This window comes from Urocampus carinirostris, chromosome 1 (genome assembly GCF_059441175.1).
Source record: "Urocampus carinirostris isolate Australia breed hairy pipefish chromosome 1, RoL_Ucar_1.0, whole genome shotgun sequence".
NCBI classification, from domain to species: domain Eukaryota; kingdom Metazoa; phylum Chordata; class Actinopteri; order Syngnathiformes; family Syngnathidae; genus Urocampus; species Urocampus carinirostris.
The window spans coordinates 2,198,431-2,221,256 of NC_142349.1; the positions used below are offsets into that span (position 1 = coordinate 2,198,431).

Here is a 22,826-nt window from a genome sequence, read left to right on the forward strand (position 1 = left end):
TGTGAGAAACCAATTTAGAGCGCTCTGGCTGGCTGCATGCTAGCATCAGGTATCTCTGTCATGATTATAAAAAAACAGACCTGAATGTAGCAGTTTCTGACAAGTTGTAGCTCCAGGTCATCTGTTTCTTTGGTAATGGATCTGGTGTTGGTGAAATACAGGCTCGACAGGGGTAGCTTGTAAGAGTTGTTACATACCTTAGCTGTTGCAGTAGGGCAGACCTGCAGCTCTACTGTTGCCTTCTCTCTCGACGCTGCCTCAGTTGCTGCTCCGAACATGATGTAATCTACGGAGCACCCGATGGTGATCACCATTTTTTGCGCTTTTCTGACTTTCCTAGAGTTGATGAATTACTTTTCATTGTAAATGAGCCGCTAAAAGTTAGTTGCTGCGCCCACTCCGCTGTTTGACTGACAGCATACACCAGCCTATCACAGTCGTGCACACAGGCAGTCACGTCCATCCAACAAACACACACACACACACGTATAACCTGCCGCTGTAATAGCAATCGCTGTCTGCTGCAGAACACAATTCAGGATGCGTTGCTATTAATGACAAAGACAATTCAATTTAAAATCTGCCAAGCAGTGAACCAGCAATATTGAAGCGCGAAACAAGCGAGTGATTACTGTACATTGACAAAAGGGTTACAAAGGGTTAAATTCCAATTGTATTAACATTCTAATCCGTAGCAAAACACTTTCCATTCTCTTTTTGTATATAAATTCTTTCTGCAGACTGAACGGGATGTTAGTGTTCGACAGCGAGCAGCAGATCTGCTGTACGCCATGTGCGATCGGAGCAATGCCAAGCAGATTGTAGCTGAGATGCTCAGCTACCTTGAGACAGCTGACTACTCCATCAGAGAGGAAATGGTGGGTAAAACTCAAAAACATTCCTCTCTTCTCTTTTTACAGATAATGTTATATGGAGTGATTAACTCCAGGCAAAACAACAGACATTTGACTCAAGCACGACATTTTCGTGTCTAAAACCATGAATTTGATTCAGACATGATGACAAAACAAATCACATCAAATGCTCCGTGTTTTCTTTTAGGTGCTCAAAGTAGCTATCCTCGCCGAGAAGTATGCTGTAGATTACTCCTGGTACGTGGATACAATTCTTAACCTCATCCGCATAGCTGGCGACTATGTGAGTGAAGAGGTGTGGTACCGTGTCATCCAGATTGTCATCAACCGTGATGATGTGCAAGGTTACGCTGCCAAGACAGTCTTTGAGGTACTGGTAATTAGGAAAATATTTTTGAAAGTTAAAAATCTGATCATTTTACACATTAGTTGTGCTTCTTATTTAATCCCTGTCTTTCAGTAATTTAATTTTGCTACATATCTTTAAAAGTGAATCATTTTATTAATAATTATGTTAAAAATAATTCAGGTGCTATTTTTCTGAACTTAACTTGTACGTTTGCAAATTCTTGACCACAAATTGCACTTGATGGGGAATCATTGTAGTTCTTAGAAAAGCTTTGTCTTTAATGAAAAAAGGCCTAGGGACACAAAGTTGGCAGGACCAAATGCATTTTTTTGTTTTACTTACAGACATGTATACAGGTTCTGTTGCTATCATAAACAAAAACAGTACTTAAAATGCATTTCATGGGAATAAATAAAATTAAATAAATCCAAATTATTTTAATTATATTTGCATATACATTTACTGATTGTCAAAGTGAAAAAAACATTTTAAACATTTTGAAAGATATTTAAAAAAATCCGTAATAAAAAATATCAAATGTATTTATAACAGCCACTCGAGTTTTTAATGTACGCAGGTGCAAACAAAATGGCTTAATTTAGGCTTTGAGGATTGTTAACTTTTACCCCTAAATTCTATCAAGAGGTAACATTAAGGGGAAAGCATATGTCACCCTATATATATATATATATATATATATATACATACACACCGTATTTTCCGCACTATAAGGCACACCTAAAAGTCTTAATTTTTTTCAAAAGCTGACCATGCGCCTTATAATAAAGTGCGCCTTATATTGCTCAATATTAAGTTGCAAGGTCTCGCAACTTACGCAACAGCCGCCGACTCGATTTTTCACCGAACGTGGAGTAGTCCGCGGTGTATGCTGGGATTTATATACCGGCGTTTCATTGGCTAACCAATGTGTCAATCATCATTTGAATCGATCGCTATTGGCTGAAGTTATTCGGAGCCTCGGATAGGCTAGAGGGCCAAAACAAATCCTGCAATTGGCTGAAAAAGATGTGTCAATCATTCGTTAAATCGATCGCTATTTGCTGAAGTTATTCGGAGCCTTGGATAGGCTAAAGGGCCAAAACAACCCCTGCAATTGCCCGAAAAAGATGTGTCAATCATCAGTTAAATTGATCGCTATTGGCTAAAGTTATTCGGAGCCTCGGATAGGCTAGAGGGCCAAAACAAACCCTGCAATTGGCCGAAAAAGATGTGTCAATCATCAGTTAAATCGATCACTATTGGCTGAAGTTATTCTGAGCCTCGGATTGGCTAGAGGGCCAAAACAAACCCTGCGGCCGAAAAAGATGACTTTGAATAACATGCTTGCTAAAGTACACCATAAAGAAACATGTTTCATTAGTCTGTATTTGTAAATATTTTACTCTCCTGGATTTACTTCACTCATGGTTGTAAGAAGACCATGGTTGCGTATCATTATTGAACGTGAGAACTTAGGTGAGCTATGCGGCTTCATATTTTCCCGGTATCTTGTTTTAGAACGATCTTGATGTTGCTGTGATGAGTTGAGTGAATTAAACTAAATTCCAAGTGTTTATTGTCATATGCACAGTAAAGTTGCGAGCAAAAAAGAAAATAGAAACTAAGGAATGGTTGGCATTTCTTGAATCCCAAGACTTTAACCTTCCGAATGATATTTGAAACGATGCATTTGAGTGACATCGTACGGACACCGCATCCGCACATGTCTACGACACGTATTTGCTTCTTTGCAAGCTTTGGGAATGTTAAGGGGGTAATCAGTTTGACTGAATCATCTGATTGTTTTGTCGACGTTCCCATTGTAGCGTCTTATAATCCGGTGCGCCTCATCTATGGAAGATATAGGACCAAAAACTATTTTTGGGGGGTGTGCCCTATAACCTGGTGCGCCCTATAGTGCGGATAATACGGTATATATATATATATATATATATATATATATATATACACACCGTTTTTTCACGCCCTATAAGGCGCACCTAAAAGCCTTTATTTTTTTCAAAAGCTGACCATGCGTCTTATAATACAATGCACATTATATATGGATCAATATTAAGCCGCAAAGTCTAGCGACTAAATTTTCCCCGGAAGGCGAAGTTGTCCGCAGTGTATGCTGGGATTTATATACCGGCGTTTAATTTCCTAACCAATGTGTCAATCATCATTTGAATCAGTCACTATTGGCTAAAGTTATTCGGAGGTAAAGGGGGCGGATCATTTATAGGCTCGCATGGGCTAATGGGGCAAAACAAAGCCTGCAGTTGGCCGAAAAAGATGAATGTGAATCACACGTTGGTTTGCACTACGGCATAGAGAAAACATTTTTTACTATTCTGTATTTGTAAATATTTTACTCTCCTGGATTTACTACACTCACGGTTGTAAGAAGACCATAGTTACGTATTATTATTTAACGTGATGGCTGCAAGAGAACTTAAGTGAGCTATGCGGCTTTATATTTTCCCGGTATCTTGTTTTAGAACGATTTTGATGTTTCTGTGATGAGTCTATTTTTAAACTAAATTAAATTCAAAGTGTTTATTGTCATATGCACAGTAAAGAACCTCGTTTCCCTGCACAGTAAAATTCTTACTTTCCTGTCCACATAGTTGCCAGCAAAAAATAAAATGTAAATGTTTGGCATTTCTTGAATCCCAAGACTTTAACCTTCCGAATGATATTTGGAACGATGCATTTGAGTAATTGGTGACATCATACAGACACTGTTTCCCTACATGTCTGAGACACGTATTTGCTTCTTTGCAAGCTTTCGGAATGTTAAGGGGGTAAAAAGTTTGACTAAACTATCTGACTGTTTTTTCGACGTTCGCATTGTAGCGCCGTATAATCCAGCGCGCCATATGTAACTATTTTTTGGGGGGTGCGCCCTAGTCAAAATTCAAGTCAAGTCAAATTTATTTATATAGCCCTTAATCACAAAAATGTCTCAAAGCCCTATAACCCGGTGCGCCTTATAGTGCGGAAAATACGGTGTGTGTGTATATATATATATATATATATATATATATATATATATATATATATATATATATATATATATACCTTGTCTGTCAGGCCCTCATTCCCAAACTGTATGCCTGAGCCAAAGGGACATTATTCTGAAAAAAATACTTGGGGCTAATGGTTTCTTTGAAGTTTTTACAAGACTGCATTACAGTGTTTGGTCAGTCTGTGCTTATGACAATGAAATGATTGAAGGAAACCAATCGAACAGCAGGTTAAAAATCTAATGATGCCTAAAATCAATATGAAGTTCATTGGAAGCATCTTATCTGTGATAGCAGTTTTTTTAACCTCTAATGAGAGTTCTAAGCAATCTCAGTATTCAAGCGATTGCGTATATTTTAGTCACTAGACAAATAAATTCCGATCCTGTTTAACCATATAAAGTTTACATGTTGCAAAAGTCCTCAATGGGTGTCTTGATGAATTTATCTGCAAATGAAAACATCAAATCAGATTACATCACATGAGTTTACATCCTTGAAGTATGCGATGTGCTACTAACTGGAATACACAGCTCCATTTGTGACCCAAGACCGATACAAGGATATAAAACAAGTGCAACTTCAGATTATTGAATTAGCCCACTCCAACCCTTAGGCAATTTGATTAAACTCCCATTTGGGTGTAAATATGCAGATTTTAAAGCACTGCTTAAAAACATGCGGCCGGTGGGCCAGATCAGGCGCGCCAAGATTTTTAATCTGGCCCGCGAGACAACACCCAGAGAATGACAAAGAAAAAGAAGCTGCAGTTTGAAATATGTCCACTTGATTTTGAAAAAGCTAGGCGCCACTCGCAACGCAACTGGAGCTATATTTCTCTTTTTCCTTATCTGTCTTTCTCTGGTCTTCTCTCTTTCTCCTTTATCTCTTATTCTCTCTTCTCTCCTTCTCTCTCTCTCTCTCTCTGTCTTCCTCTATCTCTTTCCATTCTGTTACTCTTTTCTTTTCTCTTTGTCTTTCTTTTTTAATTCTTTCTTTTTTTTCTTTCTGCTTCACCATATCACTGTCTCTCTTTCTTTTTTGTTCTCATTTTCTATATCTCTCACTTCTTTTCCCTCTCTTTTTCTCTCATTTTCTTGTTCTCTCTCTTGGTCTCTTTTTTTTATCATTTTCTCTTTATTTCTCTCTCCTCCTCTGTTTAATCTGCTTGTCCGGCCCCACTAAAAGTTTTTTTTCCTACAATGTGGCCCCCAAGCTCAAATAATGCTTTAAAGCATTTGGAAAAAGTGGTTGCCCATCTAATTCCAATCTTATTGTGTCTCACTTAGACGAAGTGTTTTTGTTGTTTCTTTCAGGCCTTGCAGGCCCCAGCCTGCCATGAGAACATGGTGAAGGTTGGAGGATATATTCTTGGAGAGTTTGGTAACCTCATAGCTGGTGACCCCCGTTCAAGGTATGTGGCTTATTCAGGTAATACACTTAGGGATGCACAATAACTCTTAACAGGGTTCATGCGGAGTCTTAAAAACTTAAAGAAGTTTGATAACTTGATAACTGCAAATTGATGCCAGACCAAGTCTTAAATTTAATTGTAAATGTATTTTTTGTTTTTTCTGGTAGCGCTAACAGTTATATATAGGTGTAAAGGAAATTAATATGTTTGCCTTGTTTGATTTGTGGATGCGCGCGCCTGACGTGTTGATTGAGTGTGCGCAAAACTGGAAGTAAACAGATACGATGCAAGAGAAGTGCGTCATTGCGTCTTTATTCATATTTCAAAATCATTCCAATGTTTATGAAAACATCACAAAATAAAAAAGTATGGAATGTTCTGTAGTAACATTTCTCACGTTCAACAACTCTATCGATCTTTGACCGATAAATGCAATGCGTCGGTCGGAAAATCCTGATTCCCAGCTTTACCTGGAGTCTGTCTTTAACCCTCTGTTGTCTTTTGAGTAACTTTGTTATTGGAAGGTGTAGGTGTAACCCGTTGTGGCTGAGTGATAGGGAGGATAACCATATAGTCCACGTGTCTCACTCTCATCTTTATTGCTCGGGTGCCCCTGGCACTTGTTAGAAAAAAATGCTAAAATTGGCCCCATCGCTGCATAAACTATTGGGTTGAAAAGCCTGGGGAAAAAAGTCACGGCTTATAGTCCGAAATTTACAGTATTTGAATCCCTGCCTTTATCTCACGTAATGAGTGAGAGGCTCGGTGCACCCTGTGTCGAAAAAGTTCAAGATCGGCACAACGGGACAAACGGTATGGATCTGCACATGAAGAGTGATAAACCTTTAGCATTCTCTGTGGCTACACAGAGGCAGGCACCTTAACGCAAATCTTCTACATTAACCTGACGGGAATGTTGACAGGTACCTTGGCTGCCAGTAGCACCAAGCCCTCTCAGCCAATAACATGTTTGTGGCTTAACGCAAACTCTAGCACAATATTTGATAAAATTATTTTATCATATAAATGAAAACGACAAAACTTAATTTTCATCATATTTTACTGAACAAAAACACAACAATTATTCCAAAAGATTTCTAAATGTACAAACGAAAATCACAAAACATTTCTTAACTCTTAAAAGTGTTGTCTGTAACTTTCAAACTACCGTAAAATTCAGACTATTAGGTGCACCCGATTATAAGCCGCACTTGGGACATTAAAAAAATAAATAAATAAAATATAAAAACATTTTGTACCTACATAAGTCGCACCTGACTATATGACGCATGTGCCCACATTGAAACATAAGATATATACAAAGAAAGACGGTGCACAGAAAGATATTTAGTAATATACGTTACCTTAACCCCTTAACGTTCTGACTGCCCACTGATGGGCCACCGGACTAATGATAAACAAATACATGCCCGTACGATGTCACCAGTCACTGAAGTGCATTGTGCCAAATATCATCGAAAAGCTTGAACTTTTGAGATTCGGGATATGATGATCGTTTCAAATTATACAGATCAGAGAAACAAGATGCCCAAAAACTGTAAAGCCGGCGTAACTCACCAGTACATCCCCTGGTACAGTACTCAACTTCTTTGGATGTCTGCGAAAATGGCTTTGTTACATCATGGATAATCGGTAGAATCAAATCGTGTCAAATATTTAAAATTTACGATAATGTATTCACAATAATGTCACTGAAGATCGATAGATAGATACTTTATAAATACCTGCAGGGAAATTCACAAAATACGTCATGTCACACATTGGAAAGTAAACTCTTGGTATTCAAGTTTGATAGATTTCAAAATACACACATCACAGAAACGTCACAATCAGTCTGAAACAAAATACTCAAAAACTATCATCCGCCGATTAGAGGATTCCCTGCAAATATGGACTCTTTATATCCAGGACCGTTAAGTAAATACAATCGTGGCAAATATTTTCTCCAAAACACACGATAATCCCGACAGATAAAGAGGAATCTGCCTTAAACATTTCTGCTTTGTTGGATGTTGTTTTCTTACATATTTCCTTTTCGTAAATTTATTCCCAATATGGTAATTAGTGCTCCATTTTCAATTGACACCTTTTCCATGAAGAGGGTTTGTTCACACTAGTTTTATTCATGCACAAAGCAGAAAGTTACATTAAACTTGTGTCTTCCTCAACACATATATTCCACGTGCCTGTCTCTCACTCTTACCTTTACTGTTTGGGCGCCCCTGGTGGCTGTTAGAAAAAAAATGCATAAATTGGCCGCGTCATTGCATAAGCAGGGTTAAAAGCTTGGGGAAAAAGTCGCAGCTCATTGTCCAAATTTACAGTATTTGAATCTTTGCCGCCATTTCATGTATTAAAATAATGATTGCTGCTTTAATCACTAAGGTCGCGGAGGCACTAATTAATTTGGTGTGTCTTGGGCAAGTATAGCCTGGCGAAGCCTATCCCTCTCCAGGCTGATATTTGCCTTAATATGTTATGTTGTTTTGTGTAATATAGCATCACAAACGCACACTCTTCAGAGTTTTGTTTACACAGTGTTAAAAGATTGCATCAGAGGTTTATAGGGCTGTGGGTCGAAGATTTGCACCAGGTGTGCGCATGTACACTCTGCATTGTTTTATTTAGATTAATTGTCCCTATCTTATGTCAAGTCACATTTATTTGTATATCCCTTAATCACAATTTTTCACAAAAGAACTGTACAGGCCACAATTAGTTATTCTGACACATTATTTTACAAAAGTACGCTAGAATATGTGCATGATTGGTCTTAAATTTCATTGGATGTGGTCCTGAAAAGGTCTTAAAAAGTAGCAAATTTTAATGGGAAAATCCTGGGGGAACCGATAGCCATGCTTTTTCGAGGGGAAGGAAAATAAAAACACAGCATTTTCTCTCTTAGGATTAACTGTGATTTCATTTTTTTATTTTATGTTCTGTAAATATCGGCCTGAAAATCATCCCTAAATATAGTCAAGTGAAAGCACAAAAACTAACTTGTTTCTTTCTGCTATGCAGCCCCTTAGTCCAATTCAACCTTCTTCATTCCAAGTTCCACCTGTGCTCCGTGCCGACTCGTGCCCTCCTCTTGTCAGCCTACATCAAGTTTATCAACTTGTTCCCAGAGACTAAGGCCACAATTCAGGAAGTCCTTCGCTGTGATAGCCAGATTCGCAACTCTGATGTTGAGCTGCAGCAGCGTGCTGTGGAGTATTTGAAGCTCTCCTCTATTGCCAGCACCGATGTTTTGGTAAATCAGGAATTTAGGATTTTATACTATTCAATAAATTTTGATACCTATTTAATGATTATGATTGAAATAGATGCAAAACACTTTATGAAGACCCTCTTCTGGCTTCTATGCTAATGATCACTTGTTAATTCCACTTGCACTCTCAAAAAAGCTATTTCCCTTTGTAGGCCACAGTTCTGGAAGAAATGCCTCCTTTCCCTGAGAGGGAGTCTTCAATATTGGCTAAACTGAAGAAGAAAAAAGGGCCTGGTGCAGTTTCTGTCACAGATTTGGAGGATAGCAAACGGGAAGGCGGAGAGCTGAACGGTGGGGGCGAACGGGGTCCAGACACACCGGCTATGGGTGCTTCTAATGCTGTAAGCTGGCAAGCTGTCATTTATTTGCGCATGGGCAGCAAAAGCAAATTTGTCATTTTGTCCCTAATGTAATTTTAATTTTGCTACCAGTCTACCCCATCACCATCAGCAGACCTTCTTGGGATCAGAGCTGGACCTCCTGTTGGCACCGCTCCAACTAGTGCTGGAAGTTTGTTGGTGGATGTGTTCTCTGAAGCAGGGCCTGCGGCATCCTCTGCTGCAGTTAATGACGACGGATTTTTAAGGTAAAGGTTGACTATCTCATCTCATCAGCTGTACCGCTTATCCTTATATGGGTCGCGGGGGCGTCCCTGGGTGAGGTTGAACCACCAACCTTTCACTTAACAGACAAACGCGCTGACTGATTGCGTCACAGGGTAAAGGTTGACTAAATGAGCAGAAAAAGTCATACATTGGCTCTTGTCAGGAAAATTCCAATGGTGGCTTCTTAAGAGTCCCTGTGCTTTTCTAGTCAGTTTTTGGATCAAATGTGAATGTGTGACGTTGGTATGTTAGAATATAAATGATCAGGCTTGTCTACAAACTCCTTTTGTTAATGAATGGCCTCAACATGAAAATACTTAAAACCCTGAAGAATGACCTTTTATCTGCCCACTCAAAACTCCTGACAAACTGTGAAAAGTTTTACTGAGCAAATTCTAACCTTAATTAAGACATGACACTGACATGCAGGATCTTAGGTCTGGTGTAGGAGTGCAACTAATCAGAAAATCAGCTGTTCAGATAACTTTTTTGCATCAGTCAAGAAAAAAACAGACAGGAAAGATAAACACGATGATTATGTAAAGCAATTCATAAATGAAAATTACCCCGGGAACATTTCAATAAAAATGGTTAGCATATAGGGCAATCCAGGAACTGGTAGACCCAAGTTGAGAGACTAAATTAGTTTACTCACTTAGATATCAAACAGGTGTTGAGAAAAAGAATGATTCAATATCGTGTATTTAGTAGGGCGATAAGGTGAAAATTATGTGACTTAATTTATTGAGGCCAGCAGAATTACCAACCTCATATGTATTGATTTATTGATTGGGCTTTCTTGTGTAACAGTGGCGGTAAAGGTTTATCGATTAACTTTTTTCCACTTTTGATAAAAAAGGCAAAATGCACCCGCACTTTTGATTCACCGTATTTTCAAGACTATAGGGCGCAACTGGTTCTATTTGCTGCAGCAGGTCCTCCTCTGGTCCTCCTCTGCGGGTCCTCCTCTGCCGCAGCGGGTCCCTCTCTGCCGCAGCGGGTCCCCCTCTTATTCAGCGAGCCCCCCTCTGCTGCAGCGCCCGACCACACAGCCAAGCATATGGCTGGGTATATTTAAAAATACAGCGAGAGCTAATCCGAGTTTGGTTTTGGTTTATCTCAGTATTGATTACAAAGTAAAACTTGTCTGAGTTCGTTTTTCAGCTTCCTCTTCTTGCAAACCATGGATTTATTCATCTTCATTATCCCGTGGCAACTCAGTTTTGATGTTCTTCTGCTTAGCTAGAAATCAACACTACACGGCGAACAAAATATGCAAAACATTCAATGGAGGAAAAGTGAGGTTTTGGACTCAATTAATATATGAGATAGATATGTACTTTATTCATCCCTGTAGGGAAATTCACATTTCCAGCAGTCTCCATTGTTGTGTATTAACAGATTAACAGGATGCCCTCGGGGTGCTTTGTTGTAGTTTAGCCACAGCGGAGTGGATGACGTCACACGCTAGTCCAAAAGTTCGACGTCCCTGCGGCAGATGGAAATCTTTGTGCCCAGGGATACACCACCTCGTGTTAGCAAGTCCACCTCCTCTCTGGGGGGACAACTCTGTTATGCACAATAACTTTAAACAATACACAAACATCGGATTTCAGCCAAAAAATTGAATTGTGTATTATGCTCTGAAGTATGAATGGCAGCCTCAGCTACGACCGCTTCTTTACAACACACACAAGGCGCACTGCATGATAGGGCACACCGCACAATTTAAAGAAAAACTCAACTATTATATGCGTCTTATGATTGTGAAAACAGGTTAAATGACACTGGTGGTTTCCTCACCATGACGTGATCATTCTGTGTGAGAATAAAGCATGCGCCCCTGACATTGCATTTGTTTTCCTGAAAGCAATCTGCGGATCACAAGTGTCCTGTACCATAAACCTTGATCTGAACAGATCACGGGTTAGTTATGATCCATTGCACCAACTAATATGGTGGTTACCTGAACTATTTGATACGGTCACATTAAATTATTTATAACCTTGCTGCTCAAAGGCTAAAGATAATTTTAAACTGTCTTTGACATTTGGCTCGGAAAATAAGAAATTGTGAAGAAATACTGGATTGTCACTTCATTGTCTTTTATGTAAATGAGTTTGTATTCTTGAATGTTCGGGTGATTGCACTGCTTTTCACTGTGTTGTGCTTGTCTACTTTTTGACACAAAGTTGTTGTACTTTTTGCATTTGCCTTACAGAACTACCAATCGGGAGGAAAGTGATGAATTCTCTCTTTAGTCCAAACAAAATTTTAAAAAATCTATAAGTATGTGGCAAAATGTGCTGGTTAACCACTGAATTGTTTATAGGTGTGCAATTCTTAGTTCCTTCCAGAAAGATAACTATTTTAGCACATTACATATTCAAGTATTTTATCATTGCACATCAGAAACGCTTGCCAGGTAGTCCCTCTTTTCTTTTTGCCTCTTTCCGGAAATTCACTTGCATGTATGTACGAGTGTAAGTCATTTAGCGCTTTACATGAAAACTTGTTGGCCCCATTTTTTTCCAACATTTTTTTTTTCTCGAAGGTGCACTCTTAGAGTTACTGTTCAATCAGAATATTCTTCCGTAATAGCTAATTGGTGCAAATCAATGTCACTTCTTCTCCTGGTTGGCAAGTTCTTTTTACTCATCTGTTCTATCTTAACTTATTGTGTTTGTGACTTGTTCTTTCGTCTCTTTCTCTCTTTTTCCTCTCTCCATGTTCCTGCGTGTCTGTGTCTCTGTGTGTGTTTTTGGATTGAATGCATGTCTGTCCTCTCCCATACCGTGATTTTACATTGACAGAGATCTGGAAGAGCCCACTGAGACCACTGACTCCTTATTGGTGGAGGGTTCTGGTGATTCGGAGTAAGGGCCTGTAGTTGGAATATACTATATTTAGGGGCAGATTTTATAGGTTTTTTCCTTTGCACCCCGTTCTATTTCTATTCTTTGAAAGAGTTAAATAATCTAAACTAAAAACAATAATATCATTATTATTAATAATAAACCTTTATAGTGTTATAATAGCATTGATTCAGAATACTTTTAATCTATGTTCATGTGAATAAGAAATGATCTAAAACATTAAAATTAGATTGCCATTGATAAAAAGAATTTGGTTATGTCATTTTCAACATCTGTTTTTAGTCAATTGACTGTCACTTTTAATTTATGTAAAATTGCATGCACTTTAATCTCATACAGTGGGACCTCTTCTTAGGAGATAAATTTGTTCCAGGATCGTGTTCTTAGCTCACATTGCTCATGTTACGAGTTAATTTTCCTGATATGAAACAAAAACAAATGCTCCCTTCCTCCCAAAAGCTTTTGCGTAAACAGCTATAAAACACATGTTTCTGATAATTGAAAAACACATTCAAATAATACACATAGAAAATTCAGAAATAAGATAAGTAAGATTATATTGCCAAAATAAAATCTGAGTTTATTATGAGCGCCATAACGAATGTGTGCGCTTAGAGGCGGGCGGGTGTTAGTTGCGAATCCGGATGGTCTTTGTCACTTGATTGCTAATGTTGTCGCAGTATTCTACCTATTTGGTTTTGCTGTGAGTAAATAGTTGGCTTGTTGTGTTTGTAAGGTTTCTTATCGCTTAATGGTGGGGTACATTATTTTAAGTGTCCTTAAAAAGTTCTCTATTGATTAAATGTTAACACAGTGCCCAACTGAGTTCAAAGAGCCTTTATAACCTTTTCCCAACGCGGAGATCTGTTTTTATCTTAGTTTTATGCGCTACACTGTAGGAGAGGAAGGGAGATAGGAGAGTGAGTTTATGCTCGCCATCACAATTTTTTGTTTGTATAGCACGAAAATGGTAGAAGTAAGAAAAGAACTGTTTAAACCAAACCTCAAAAAAGATGAGTCAAGAGCTTATTCGAGCTGTCTAAGAAATGCAGGTACTTGATAAATAAGCTGCTACCATGACTTTAAGCCAAGAGCTGGCGGCAGAGTGCAAAGTTTCAAATTCCGGACAGCAACTTTAATAAGGGGAGCAATTGTCAAAGGGTAACAGGTATATGTTCTACAGAGGCTGTTGATGAAGCACTTAAAGTTATTGTAACTTTAAAAGAACGTACACACATAAAACACATTTATAAAAAATGTTTTCGCTTGTGAAGTCTGCATGTGCAAACTGCAGGAGTAGATACTGGCGGAGAGGCCTCTTAAGCGGTCTCTAGTGTTAGCCTCTGGGACGGCTCGTGAACTGGATTTTCCTCAGTAAAGCAAGATAGTTTTTGGTAAGAAAAATAAATAAAAAATTGTATACCTAAATTCTTGTGTTCAGAGGTGTGCCTATATAAAGAGGTACCACTGTACATTCATTTTACCCTTTGTGAATTAGCTCTGCATTTTAGAATGTGCGTGACCACACAACACTCCAAAAAAACCTCAAATGACATATTTTTCTTACCGAACAAAGTTTATGGCATCGAGCTCCTACATATCTTTCCTTACAACTAAATCTGCCTATGATAGAATTCTGTGAAAATGTCTTGGGAAAGTTCTTAATTTTTTTCTTTGGATTTTAATTTTTATCCTTTATCCTTATTTTATGTGCTGATTTTGTTTGGTGTGCGTGCTTATCGTTAAGGTCCTTACAAGCCACTCTTGCCTTGTTTTGATGTCACCTTCTGTGGATGACTCAAATGATCAAATCACTATAGCTGCAACTAACAATTATCTTAACAATCAATGAGTTGGTCGATAATTCTTTTGATGAATCGGTTAATTGGACTTCTTAAAGAAATGTAATTTCCTCCTTTATTCAAATATTGGTGTTTTGGACAGATAGTAAGATATGTGCTCAAGACAACAGCATATTCTGTAATATAAAAATATCAAAAATCAAAGTCCTTGTCAATTAACTTGACAATAAATAAAAATAAATTCAAATGTATGCTATACACCTGCAAATACACAAGATATCCTTTCCGTACCACCTTACTATAAGATCATCTTATATTTGGAGTTATCATACAAGACAAAAACAAAACAGCAATACATTTTATTTTGTAGCAAAGAATTTTAGCCACCAAATAATATATCAAAAATGTAAACCCACTCTTTAAAATTTCGAATTTTTAAATAGGATAAACATTAATATGAATATAAGATATATTCTTAAAAACCTGTCTCTTGTGTGGAGTTAAATATATTTATTATTGTTCTTCTTACTTTACTTATTTATCAACCTATTTTGAGAATTTTTTTTCTCTGTACTTCTGCAGCGCTTTCTGTTCCTTTGTTAACTTAGTTTTATGATGGAACAACCAAACACTACCAAATTAAAAATTCCATGCCAATTTTGCTTGTGATGAAACAATGTTCGATAACTTAAAAAAAGTAAACTTTTTTATGTAATTGGTCTTGGCTCCCTCTATCCGACCAAAGTTGTTTTATAACTCACAGCGTCACAAGGGAATTGTGCACACTCTTGCATTGATTTAATGGCTCAATGGCTAATAAATCACTTGATACAACAAATCGATGATCTAATTAGTTTGCCAACGCTTTTAATGATCGTCTTTAATTGATGTAATCGATTAGTTTTTGTAGCCCTACAAATCACAGCAAGCTTTGTAAACAATCCTGTTCAAACAAATCTCGCAAAACATCGAACACAAGCAGGACTTTGGCTCTTAGGGACCATAGTTTTCTAACGCTATTTAAAGGATTGTCTTAAATTGCATGCAGACGCCTACATTTTGGCATAGTCTGGTTTTTCATGTATATTCAAACAAAACAGAAAGTGCCCAAAGACATGTTCTACTGTTGGTGTTTAGAATAGATTTCATCCTTTTTCCTTTTTTAGAATTGTTAAATTAAACAATGGTTGTTGGATGTTGTTACTTACCATCTCTGTATTTTGTTCATCTGTCCTTAACAAATCTTCAACATAATGCCTGAGAGCACGTGTTGAATGGATTCTTTGTTTTCTTCACATACACTTTTCTTCTCTTCTGCGGGCTGTCTACATCCTTGCTCTATCTTGTGCTCTTACAGCTCTGCTCCTCCCTCTGAGGATCCTGCTCCCCCTCTCTCTGAGGCTGATGAACTCCTTAACAAGTAAGCTCTTTTTGTGTTTAAGCCTCTGGGTTTTGTGTTTGCTGGCTGTGCATGATTACTGCATCTCATCTGCAATGTACACGAAAGCATTATTGAATAAATTAAGTAACAAAGCCTGAATGTTCGGCACATACACCCAGAAATACTGATTTCCTTTTCATAGAACTACAACTCAGAAATGAGGTTTTAAAAACAAAACAACCGGGGCCTGATACTCTTCTGGAAGCTAACATTAGCATGTTGCTTCATATGATGTGCTCTGTAGCGCGCTATTTCAAGCCAAACGTTTATCGACAACCATGCATGTTTTTCATGTCTGTATTGATGTTGAATGAGCTCTGACTCTCTCCAGATGCGATCATATTCAGCCAATGGTGTAATAACCTCTCTTCTGGATGATTGCTAACCACATTACAACAGGTACGCCCCTACATAGGTTTATCACAAACCCCAATTGGATTATATTGCAGGAAAGCCTAAGAAAAAAGTTGACGGGGTCTTGTTCATGACGGCACCCGTTTTTATTGTGGGTAGCAACAGTATAGAATACCCATCGTCTCCCAACATCCAATATAAATGACTTTGCGTTGAACTTAAGTTTCTTGGTGTGACCATGTAATTTATAGTTAAACCGAGAATGGATGGTCAAATTTGATCTGTTCTGATTTTCTCATTTATATATCTAATCGCATGTGTGCCAAAATACAGCTCAAAGATTTCAATACTGATTTTTAGGTGTAGGGGACATTTCTAATTATTGTATGCATTGTGATTCTGACTTGAAAAAAAAAATCAATCGATTCATGAATGTCCACATTTTGATTATTGAAATATGTCTAACATAAAAATGGACGCTATAAAAAAAAGCAGAACAAAGAACTGTTCGGTTGGTATGATATTGTCCGACTAGCTCCCCTTTAGCGTCATGGCACCCGAAAGCTTCCAGTTTTGTTTCCAGGTTAGTCCCCATTATCAGCAGGTTAGTTGGCTGGCGTGCTGTGTCTATTGGTTTATTCCCAGCCGGGTTTGTGTTCGTCGCCGTACCCGTTTTTCTTTGTCAGTTTCCGGTTAGCCTGGCTTCTCACTGCGTGTTTTTGGTTGGCCAGCCTCGCGTTTTCCTGGCTAGGCTTCTACCGCCTTACGTTGATTGTTCAGGTCCGGCCCTATTAGCAGCTGTCATCAATAGCCTGACATGTCCATTGGTGTATTCCCGGCTGGATTCGTAGTTGTTGCTGTAGCCGCTTTACGTTGTTGCTCACCCTTTGTTGTACCATTATTGCATCCACCTGCAAAACTTGGCTTAAAACACTCATACACTCATCTTTGACGAATTAACACATAGACCAATATGGTGACTGGCTTGCGTGGGTGCCGGTGTTACTCTGATGATGTCACAGCTCAGGAAGTCAAAGGTGAGACAGGCTGTCTTCAAAATTCAAAATTCCGTAAAATAATTGATATATCTCAATAAAATATATGTAGATTTTATGCAAATACCATGTAGTATTTTCTCACATTATGCATGATTTTAATTTGGATATACCTTTAAGTTGTAGATTTGACTCACACTTTCATAGTGTCTCACAGAGACCAAGTATTAAATAAAGGACACAAAGGTCACTTATTGCTATGCATCTGCATGAAGGAGCACTTAGCATCAGTACAGTGTTTTTCTTTTGGTGTGAGGCTTCCATTTATTTATTATTTCAAGTTCCGCATGTCATCTGTTTTATTTTTTTGTGTATGTCCATTTCATCATGATGATACTTGAAGCTGTTTTTGTTCAATAGGTTTGTGTGCAAGAACAATGGTGTTTTGTTTGAGAATCAGCTCTTACAGATTGGCATCAAGTCAGAATATCGTCAAAATCTTGGTGAGTAATGAAATTGTTTAAACAAAACATTGGGGATAAGTCATTGTTACGTCAAGATCTGCTTCACAGTAAAGCACTGATTGATATATACTGTATAATGCAATTTCTAACTATTTTATCTGTCATCGGTATGGATCAAATGTATTAGTGATTAATTTGGTGACTAGACATGTAACTAATTATACCATTAACTCCACCGCGATTTCAGGTTAAACTCATGGATCAAATTCTACCCCGCTTAAAAGTTTCTGAAGAAAAACAGCCATACCCCCACCATCCAATGTGACTGAATACAGTGGCTAAACAAATTTGGTGGCATCAGAGTTTTTAGTTTGCTTTGGTTGAAGCTGTGAGCTACATTTCATTACAGATTAGCGCAAAGGGCTACCAGTTTCATATGCATTTCTAAAATTGCATGTTATTGATATGTTTTTGCTCTGTTATTACCAGGTTGTAATTGTTAGACTTTAAAAGTAGGCTCAGTCAACAGCTAAACATCATGCCAGTTAGAAGTAAAATTTCCCATGTTCAGAACTAGTTTACTCAGGTGGTCTTATGGGCTACTTAGGTCCCATGGGCACTGTTTGAGACCCCTGTGCTAGACCTATGCCTAGCCATTTGCAACTTAGATTTTATTTTATCGAGGTGGGGTTTCTGGCTTAGTTTATGCCAGGTTCCTAAAGTCAAACACTTGGCAAATTCTGCTCATTAATGTATGAGAAGTCAAATGAGACTTCACCAGTCACATTCTCTTTTTTGTCTGGTTTGGTTGTTGTTATTTGGGGTGGGTCCTATTACTTTAAATCAAATTTTGGAAACAATACATGTTCAGTGTGTGGCTTTTGTTTGTCATCATTTTACATTTCTAACCTTTGTAACTGACAGTATAATGTACTGATTATTCCATAAGTGGCAGCCAATTGAGGGTCTCAGCTTTGGAAAGCAAAAAATAAACATTTTTTTTGTCCTACTCATAGGGAGAATGTACCTGTTCTATGGCAATAAGACATCAGTGCAGTTTGCCAGCTTCACCACCACGGTCAGCTATCCTGGAGAGCTCCAGACTCATATCCTTTTTTTGATCGTGACTGTCGATGGATACCATTAGTACACAATCTAAAGGTGACATTTTGCTTTTCTTGAATGTTTCGATTGGGAATTTTTAATGAATAATTTAATTGCATTCTGCTCATATGTGATGTTCTTAAAACACATTTTTTTTAAAAAAAATATTCAAAGCTTTGCTTGTGAATAAATATCTAGTGTTCCCTTCAGCCAAATGCATCTCTGTGTTGCATCTTTTTAATGCTCCTTGACAACAAATCACAGCTTAATGTTCAAACCAAGCCAGTGGAACCACTGGTAGAGGGTGGTGCCCAGATTCAACAGGTCCTCAACATTGAATGTCTGACGGACTTTTCTGATGCTCCGCTACTTAACATCAAGTTTAGGTGAGTGCAAAATTATGCGAGCTTTAGAATTGTAAATAATCTAGAGTCCAAACTGAACTAATTCGATCCTCTTTAATAATGTTTGCTGTTGATGCTCCTATATTTGGGGCTGCATATAAGTGGTGCACGAGTGTAGTAGGTACTTTAGAACTCCAGTTATAAGTGAGACTCTTTAATATATATATATATATATATATATATATATATATATATACTGGACTGTCTCAGAAAATTAGAATATTGTGATAAAGTTCTTTATTTTCTGTAATGCAATTAAAAAAACAAAAATGTCATACATTCTGGATTCATTATACATCAACTGAACTATTTCAAGCCTTTTATTATTTTAATATTGCTGAATTTGGCTTACAGCTTAAGAAAACTCAAAAATCCTATCTCAAAATATTAGAATATCATGAAAAAGTATACAAGTAGGCTATTCAACTAATCACCTGAATCATCTAATTAACTCGAAACACCTTGCGAGGGTTTCCTGAGCCTTAAAAACACTCAGCTTGGTTCAGTAAACTAAATCACTGCTGATCTGACTGCCGTCCAGAGGACCATCGTTGATACCCTCCATCAGGAGGGTAAGACACAAAAAGAAATTTCTCAAAGAGCAGGCTGTTCACAGAGTGCAGTTTCAAAGCATATCCACAAAAAGTCTGTTGGAAGGGAAAAATGTGGCCGGAAACGCTGCACAACCAAGAGAGATGACTGCAGCCTTAACAAAATTGTGAAGAAGAGCCGCTTCCAGAATTCGAGGGAGCTTCAAAGACAGTGGGCTGAAGCTAGAGTCCAGGTATCAAAAGCCACAGTTCACAGACGTGTCCGGGAAATGGGCTACAATAGCCGTATTCCCATGGTCAAGCCACTTCTGAACTCAAGACAACGGAAGAAGACTCTGACTTGGGCTATGGAGAAGAAGCACTGGACAGTTGCAGAGTGGTCCAAAGTCCAAAGTTTTGCATTTCATTTGGAAGTCAAGGCGCCAGAGTCTGGAGAAAGGCTGGAGAGGAGCAAAATCCAAGTTGCTTGAAATCCAGTGTGAGGTTCCCACAGTCAGCAATGGTTTGGGGAGCCATGTCAGCTGCTGGTGTTGGTCCACTGTGTTTCATCAAGTCCAGAGTAAATGCAACTGTGTACCAAGAGATTTTAGAGCACTACATTCTTGCATCTGCTGAAAAGCTCTATGGAGATGAGTATTTCATTTTCCAGCATGATCTGGCACCTGCCCACAGTGCCAAAACCACCAGTAACTGGTGCACTGACCATGGCATCACTGTCCTTGATTGGCCTGCTAATTCCCCTGACCTGAACCCCATCGAGAATTTGTGGGGTATAGTTAAGAAGAAGATGAAAGACACCAGACCTACAAATGCAAATGAGCTGAAGGCCGCTATCGAAGCATCCCGGGCATCCATAACACCTCAGCAATGCCACAGGCTGATTGCCTCCATGCCACGCCAGGTTGATGCAGTAATCCGTGCAAAAGGATTCCCAACGAAGTACTGAGTGCATCAATGGACATTTTCAAATGTTTGATATAGTTTTGCTGTTATAAAATTATTTTTTTACCTGGTCTGAGAAAGTATTCTAATATTTTGAGATAGGATTTTTGAGTTTTTTTCAGCTGTAAGCCAAAATCAGCAATATTCAAATAATAAAAGGCTTGAAATAGTTCAGTTGATGTGTAATGAATCCAGAATGTATGACATTTTTGTTTTTTAATTGCAATACAGAAAATAAAGAACTTTATCACAATATTCTAATTTTCTGAGACAGTCCTGTGTATATATATATATATATATATATATATATATATATATATATATATATATATATATATTTTATTTTATTTTTTTTGGGGGGGGGGGTGTTTGTTTTTTTTGTTTTTTTTTAGTTTGTCTTGTTAGTATTTTATTATTATTCAGCCAGTATCAACCATCAACATGATATCTACCGGAAATCATTTTGTCATGCTAAGCGATCGACGTGACTCGTCGCCTTTGATCGGCGCCGGGTTTTTTTTTTTTTAGACCCAACTGCTGTGTTGGGAGTCATTAGATGACCAAACCCCCCAATTCCAACCCTTAATACCGAGCGCCAAGCAGGGAGGCAATGGGTACCAATGTTGTAAGTCTTAGGTATGACTCGGCCGAGGCTTGAACCAGCGACCTCCCAGTCTCGGAGCGGGCGCCCTTCCATCTAGGCTACCGAGCTGGTATAAGTCGAAGTTCAAAAAACTACCTTCAAATAAGTCTGTGTACAAATTTTTCCCCACAAGAGAGGTTCACTGCGAATGCTAACAAGAGAGTTTCCATGTATTTTTGGCAAAAATAACCACTGCCTTGAGCAATTGTGGTTAAGTCCCCAAAATAGACAGGCCAGAGTTTACGTTGCCAAAAAACACCTAAAAAATCCAGCCTACTTCTAAAAAGGGATTCTATGGACAGGTGAGACAATGATAAACCTGTACCATGAATGATGGGAAGAAGAAAGTTTGGAGAAAAAAAGGTGAACAGCACATGATCCAAAGCGCACCACATCATCTGTGAAACATGGTGGAGGCAGCGTGATGGCATGGGCATGCATGTCTTCCATGGGCACTGGGTCACTTGTGTCCATTGATGACATTACAACAGATAACTGTAGAAGTATACAGGGATATACTTTATCCTCAGATTCAGCTAAATGCTACTGATTTGATTGGACAGCGCTTCTTTTTGCAGATGGACAATGACCCAATCCATACAGCTAGGGCAACCCAGGTGTCCATTGGAACAAATAAGTGGAATAAGTCAATCTCCAAATCTCAACCCAATCAAGCATGCGTTTCACTTGCTCAAGGCTGCTGCTGTAAAGGCCTGGCAAAGCATCAAAGGGGAGAAAACCCAACAACAAACCTTTTAGTTTACACTTCACTGCCCACTTAATTTTGAGCTCCTAAAATGAGGTTTGTTTGGGAAATAATTCAACTACTTGAGTTAAACATTACAGTCTGTACTTCAACTCTGGTCAAGCTATTTCACTTCAAGTCCAATCCATTTTGAGCCCAATTTGTGAAAATTGTGTGTCAAACTATTTTCGGGCTTATCTGTAATTATGTGTTACAGATATGGAGGAGCACTACAGAACTTGACCCTTAAACTCCCCGTCACTATCAACAAATTCTTCCAGCCAACTGAAATGTCTTCAAATGATTTCTTCCAGCGTTGGAAACAACTTAGCCAGTTAGTTTTAGACCCTTAAATACAATAATGTTATTTTTACTTTTACTGAAAGCGCTTTCATATGTACTTTCCTTAGGCCTCAGCAAGAAGCACAAAAGATTTTCAAGGCTAACCACAGCATGGACACCGAAGTACTCAAGGCCAAGGTATAATGTCTTTGTGACTTCCCTTGGACAGTTTTTATCTCCATATTGTTAGTATAACCTTCTTAGGTTTTAGCCAAAACTTTACTGCACTTCTTTTACCATGACTCGGGATTTAACTGATTTTTTTATCCAACTCAGATTTACATCAATTATAATTTTGTGGATGGTATGCCTGTTTGTAGTTACTGGGGTTAGGAGCAGCCCTGCTGGACAATGTCGATCCAAATCCAGAGAACTACGTCTCTGCTGGAGTGATACAGACCAAGGGTCAGCAAGTTGGCTGTCTGTTAAGACTGGAACCTAATGCCCAGGCACAGGTAAAACAAGCTGTTGATCTCAATTTTGTAGAAATTGCCCTTTAAATAGATAAACTTAAATTGTTGGACCCAAATTTATTTTAGAGAATCACTTATAAGGTAGAAATTTTCAAAGAAACAGAGGGAAATGTGTAAAAGTCATGC

The 22,826-nt window shown here is 38.3% G+C and overlaps 1 protein-coding gene across 3 annotated transcripts in view; it reads left to right on the plus strand.

Annotated features, from left to right (window-relative positions):
- ap2a1 (adaptor related protein complex 2 subunit alpha 1) overlaps positions 1-22,826 on the plus strand; it is a 41,991-nt gene that overhangs the window by 15,784 nt on the left and 3,381 nt on the right. Inside the window, exons 9-22 of one of the 3 annotated variants that reach the window (XM_088336074.1) lie at positions 741-878; positions 1,063-1,245; positions 5,570-5,667; positions 8,710-8,941; positions 9,112-9,300; positions 9,391-9,545; positions 12,378-12,440; positions 15,600-15,662; positions 17,453-17,535; positions 18,513-18,601; positions 18,862-18,986; positions 22,103-22,219; positions 22,296-22,365; positions 22,548-22,682. In XM_088336074.1, the coding sequence (XP_088192200.1) occupies positions 741-878; positions 1,063-1,245; positions 5,570-5,667; positions 8,710-8,941; positions 9,112-9,300; positions 9,391-9,545; positions 12,378-12,440; positions 15,600-15,662; positions 17,453-17,535; positions 18,513-18,601; positions 18,862-18,986; positions 22,103-22,219; positions 22,296-22,365; positions 22,548-22,682 (1,740 nt within the window). The remainder of the gene's footprint in view (positions 1-740; positions 879-1,062; positions 1,246-5,569; positions 5,668-8,709; positions 8,942-9,111; positions 9,301-9,390; positions 9,546-12,377; positions 12,441-15,599; positions 15,663-17,452; positions 17,536-18,512; positions 18,602-18,861; positions 18,987-22,102; positions 22,220-22,295; positions 22,366-22,547; positions 22,683-22,826) is intronic. The other 2 variants (XM_088336157.1, XM_088336238.1) reach the window with 2 other exon arrangements.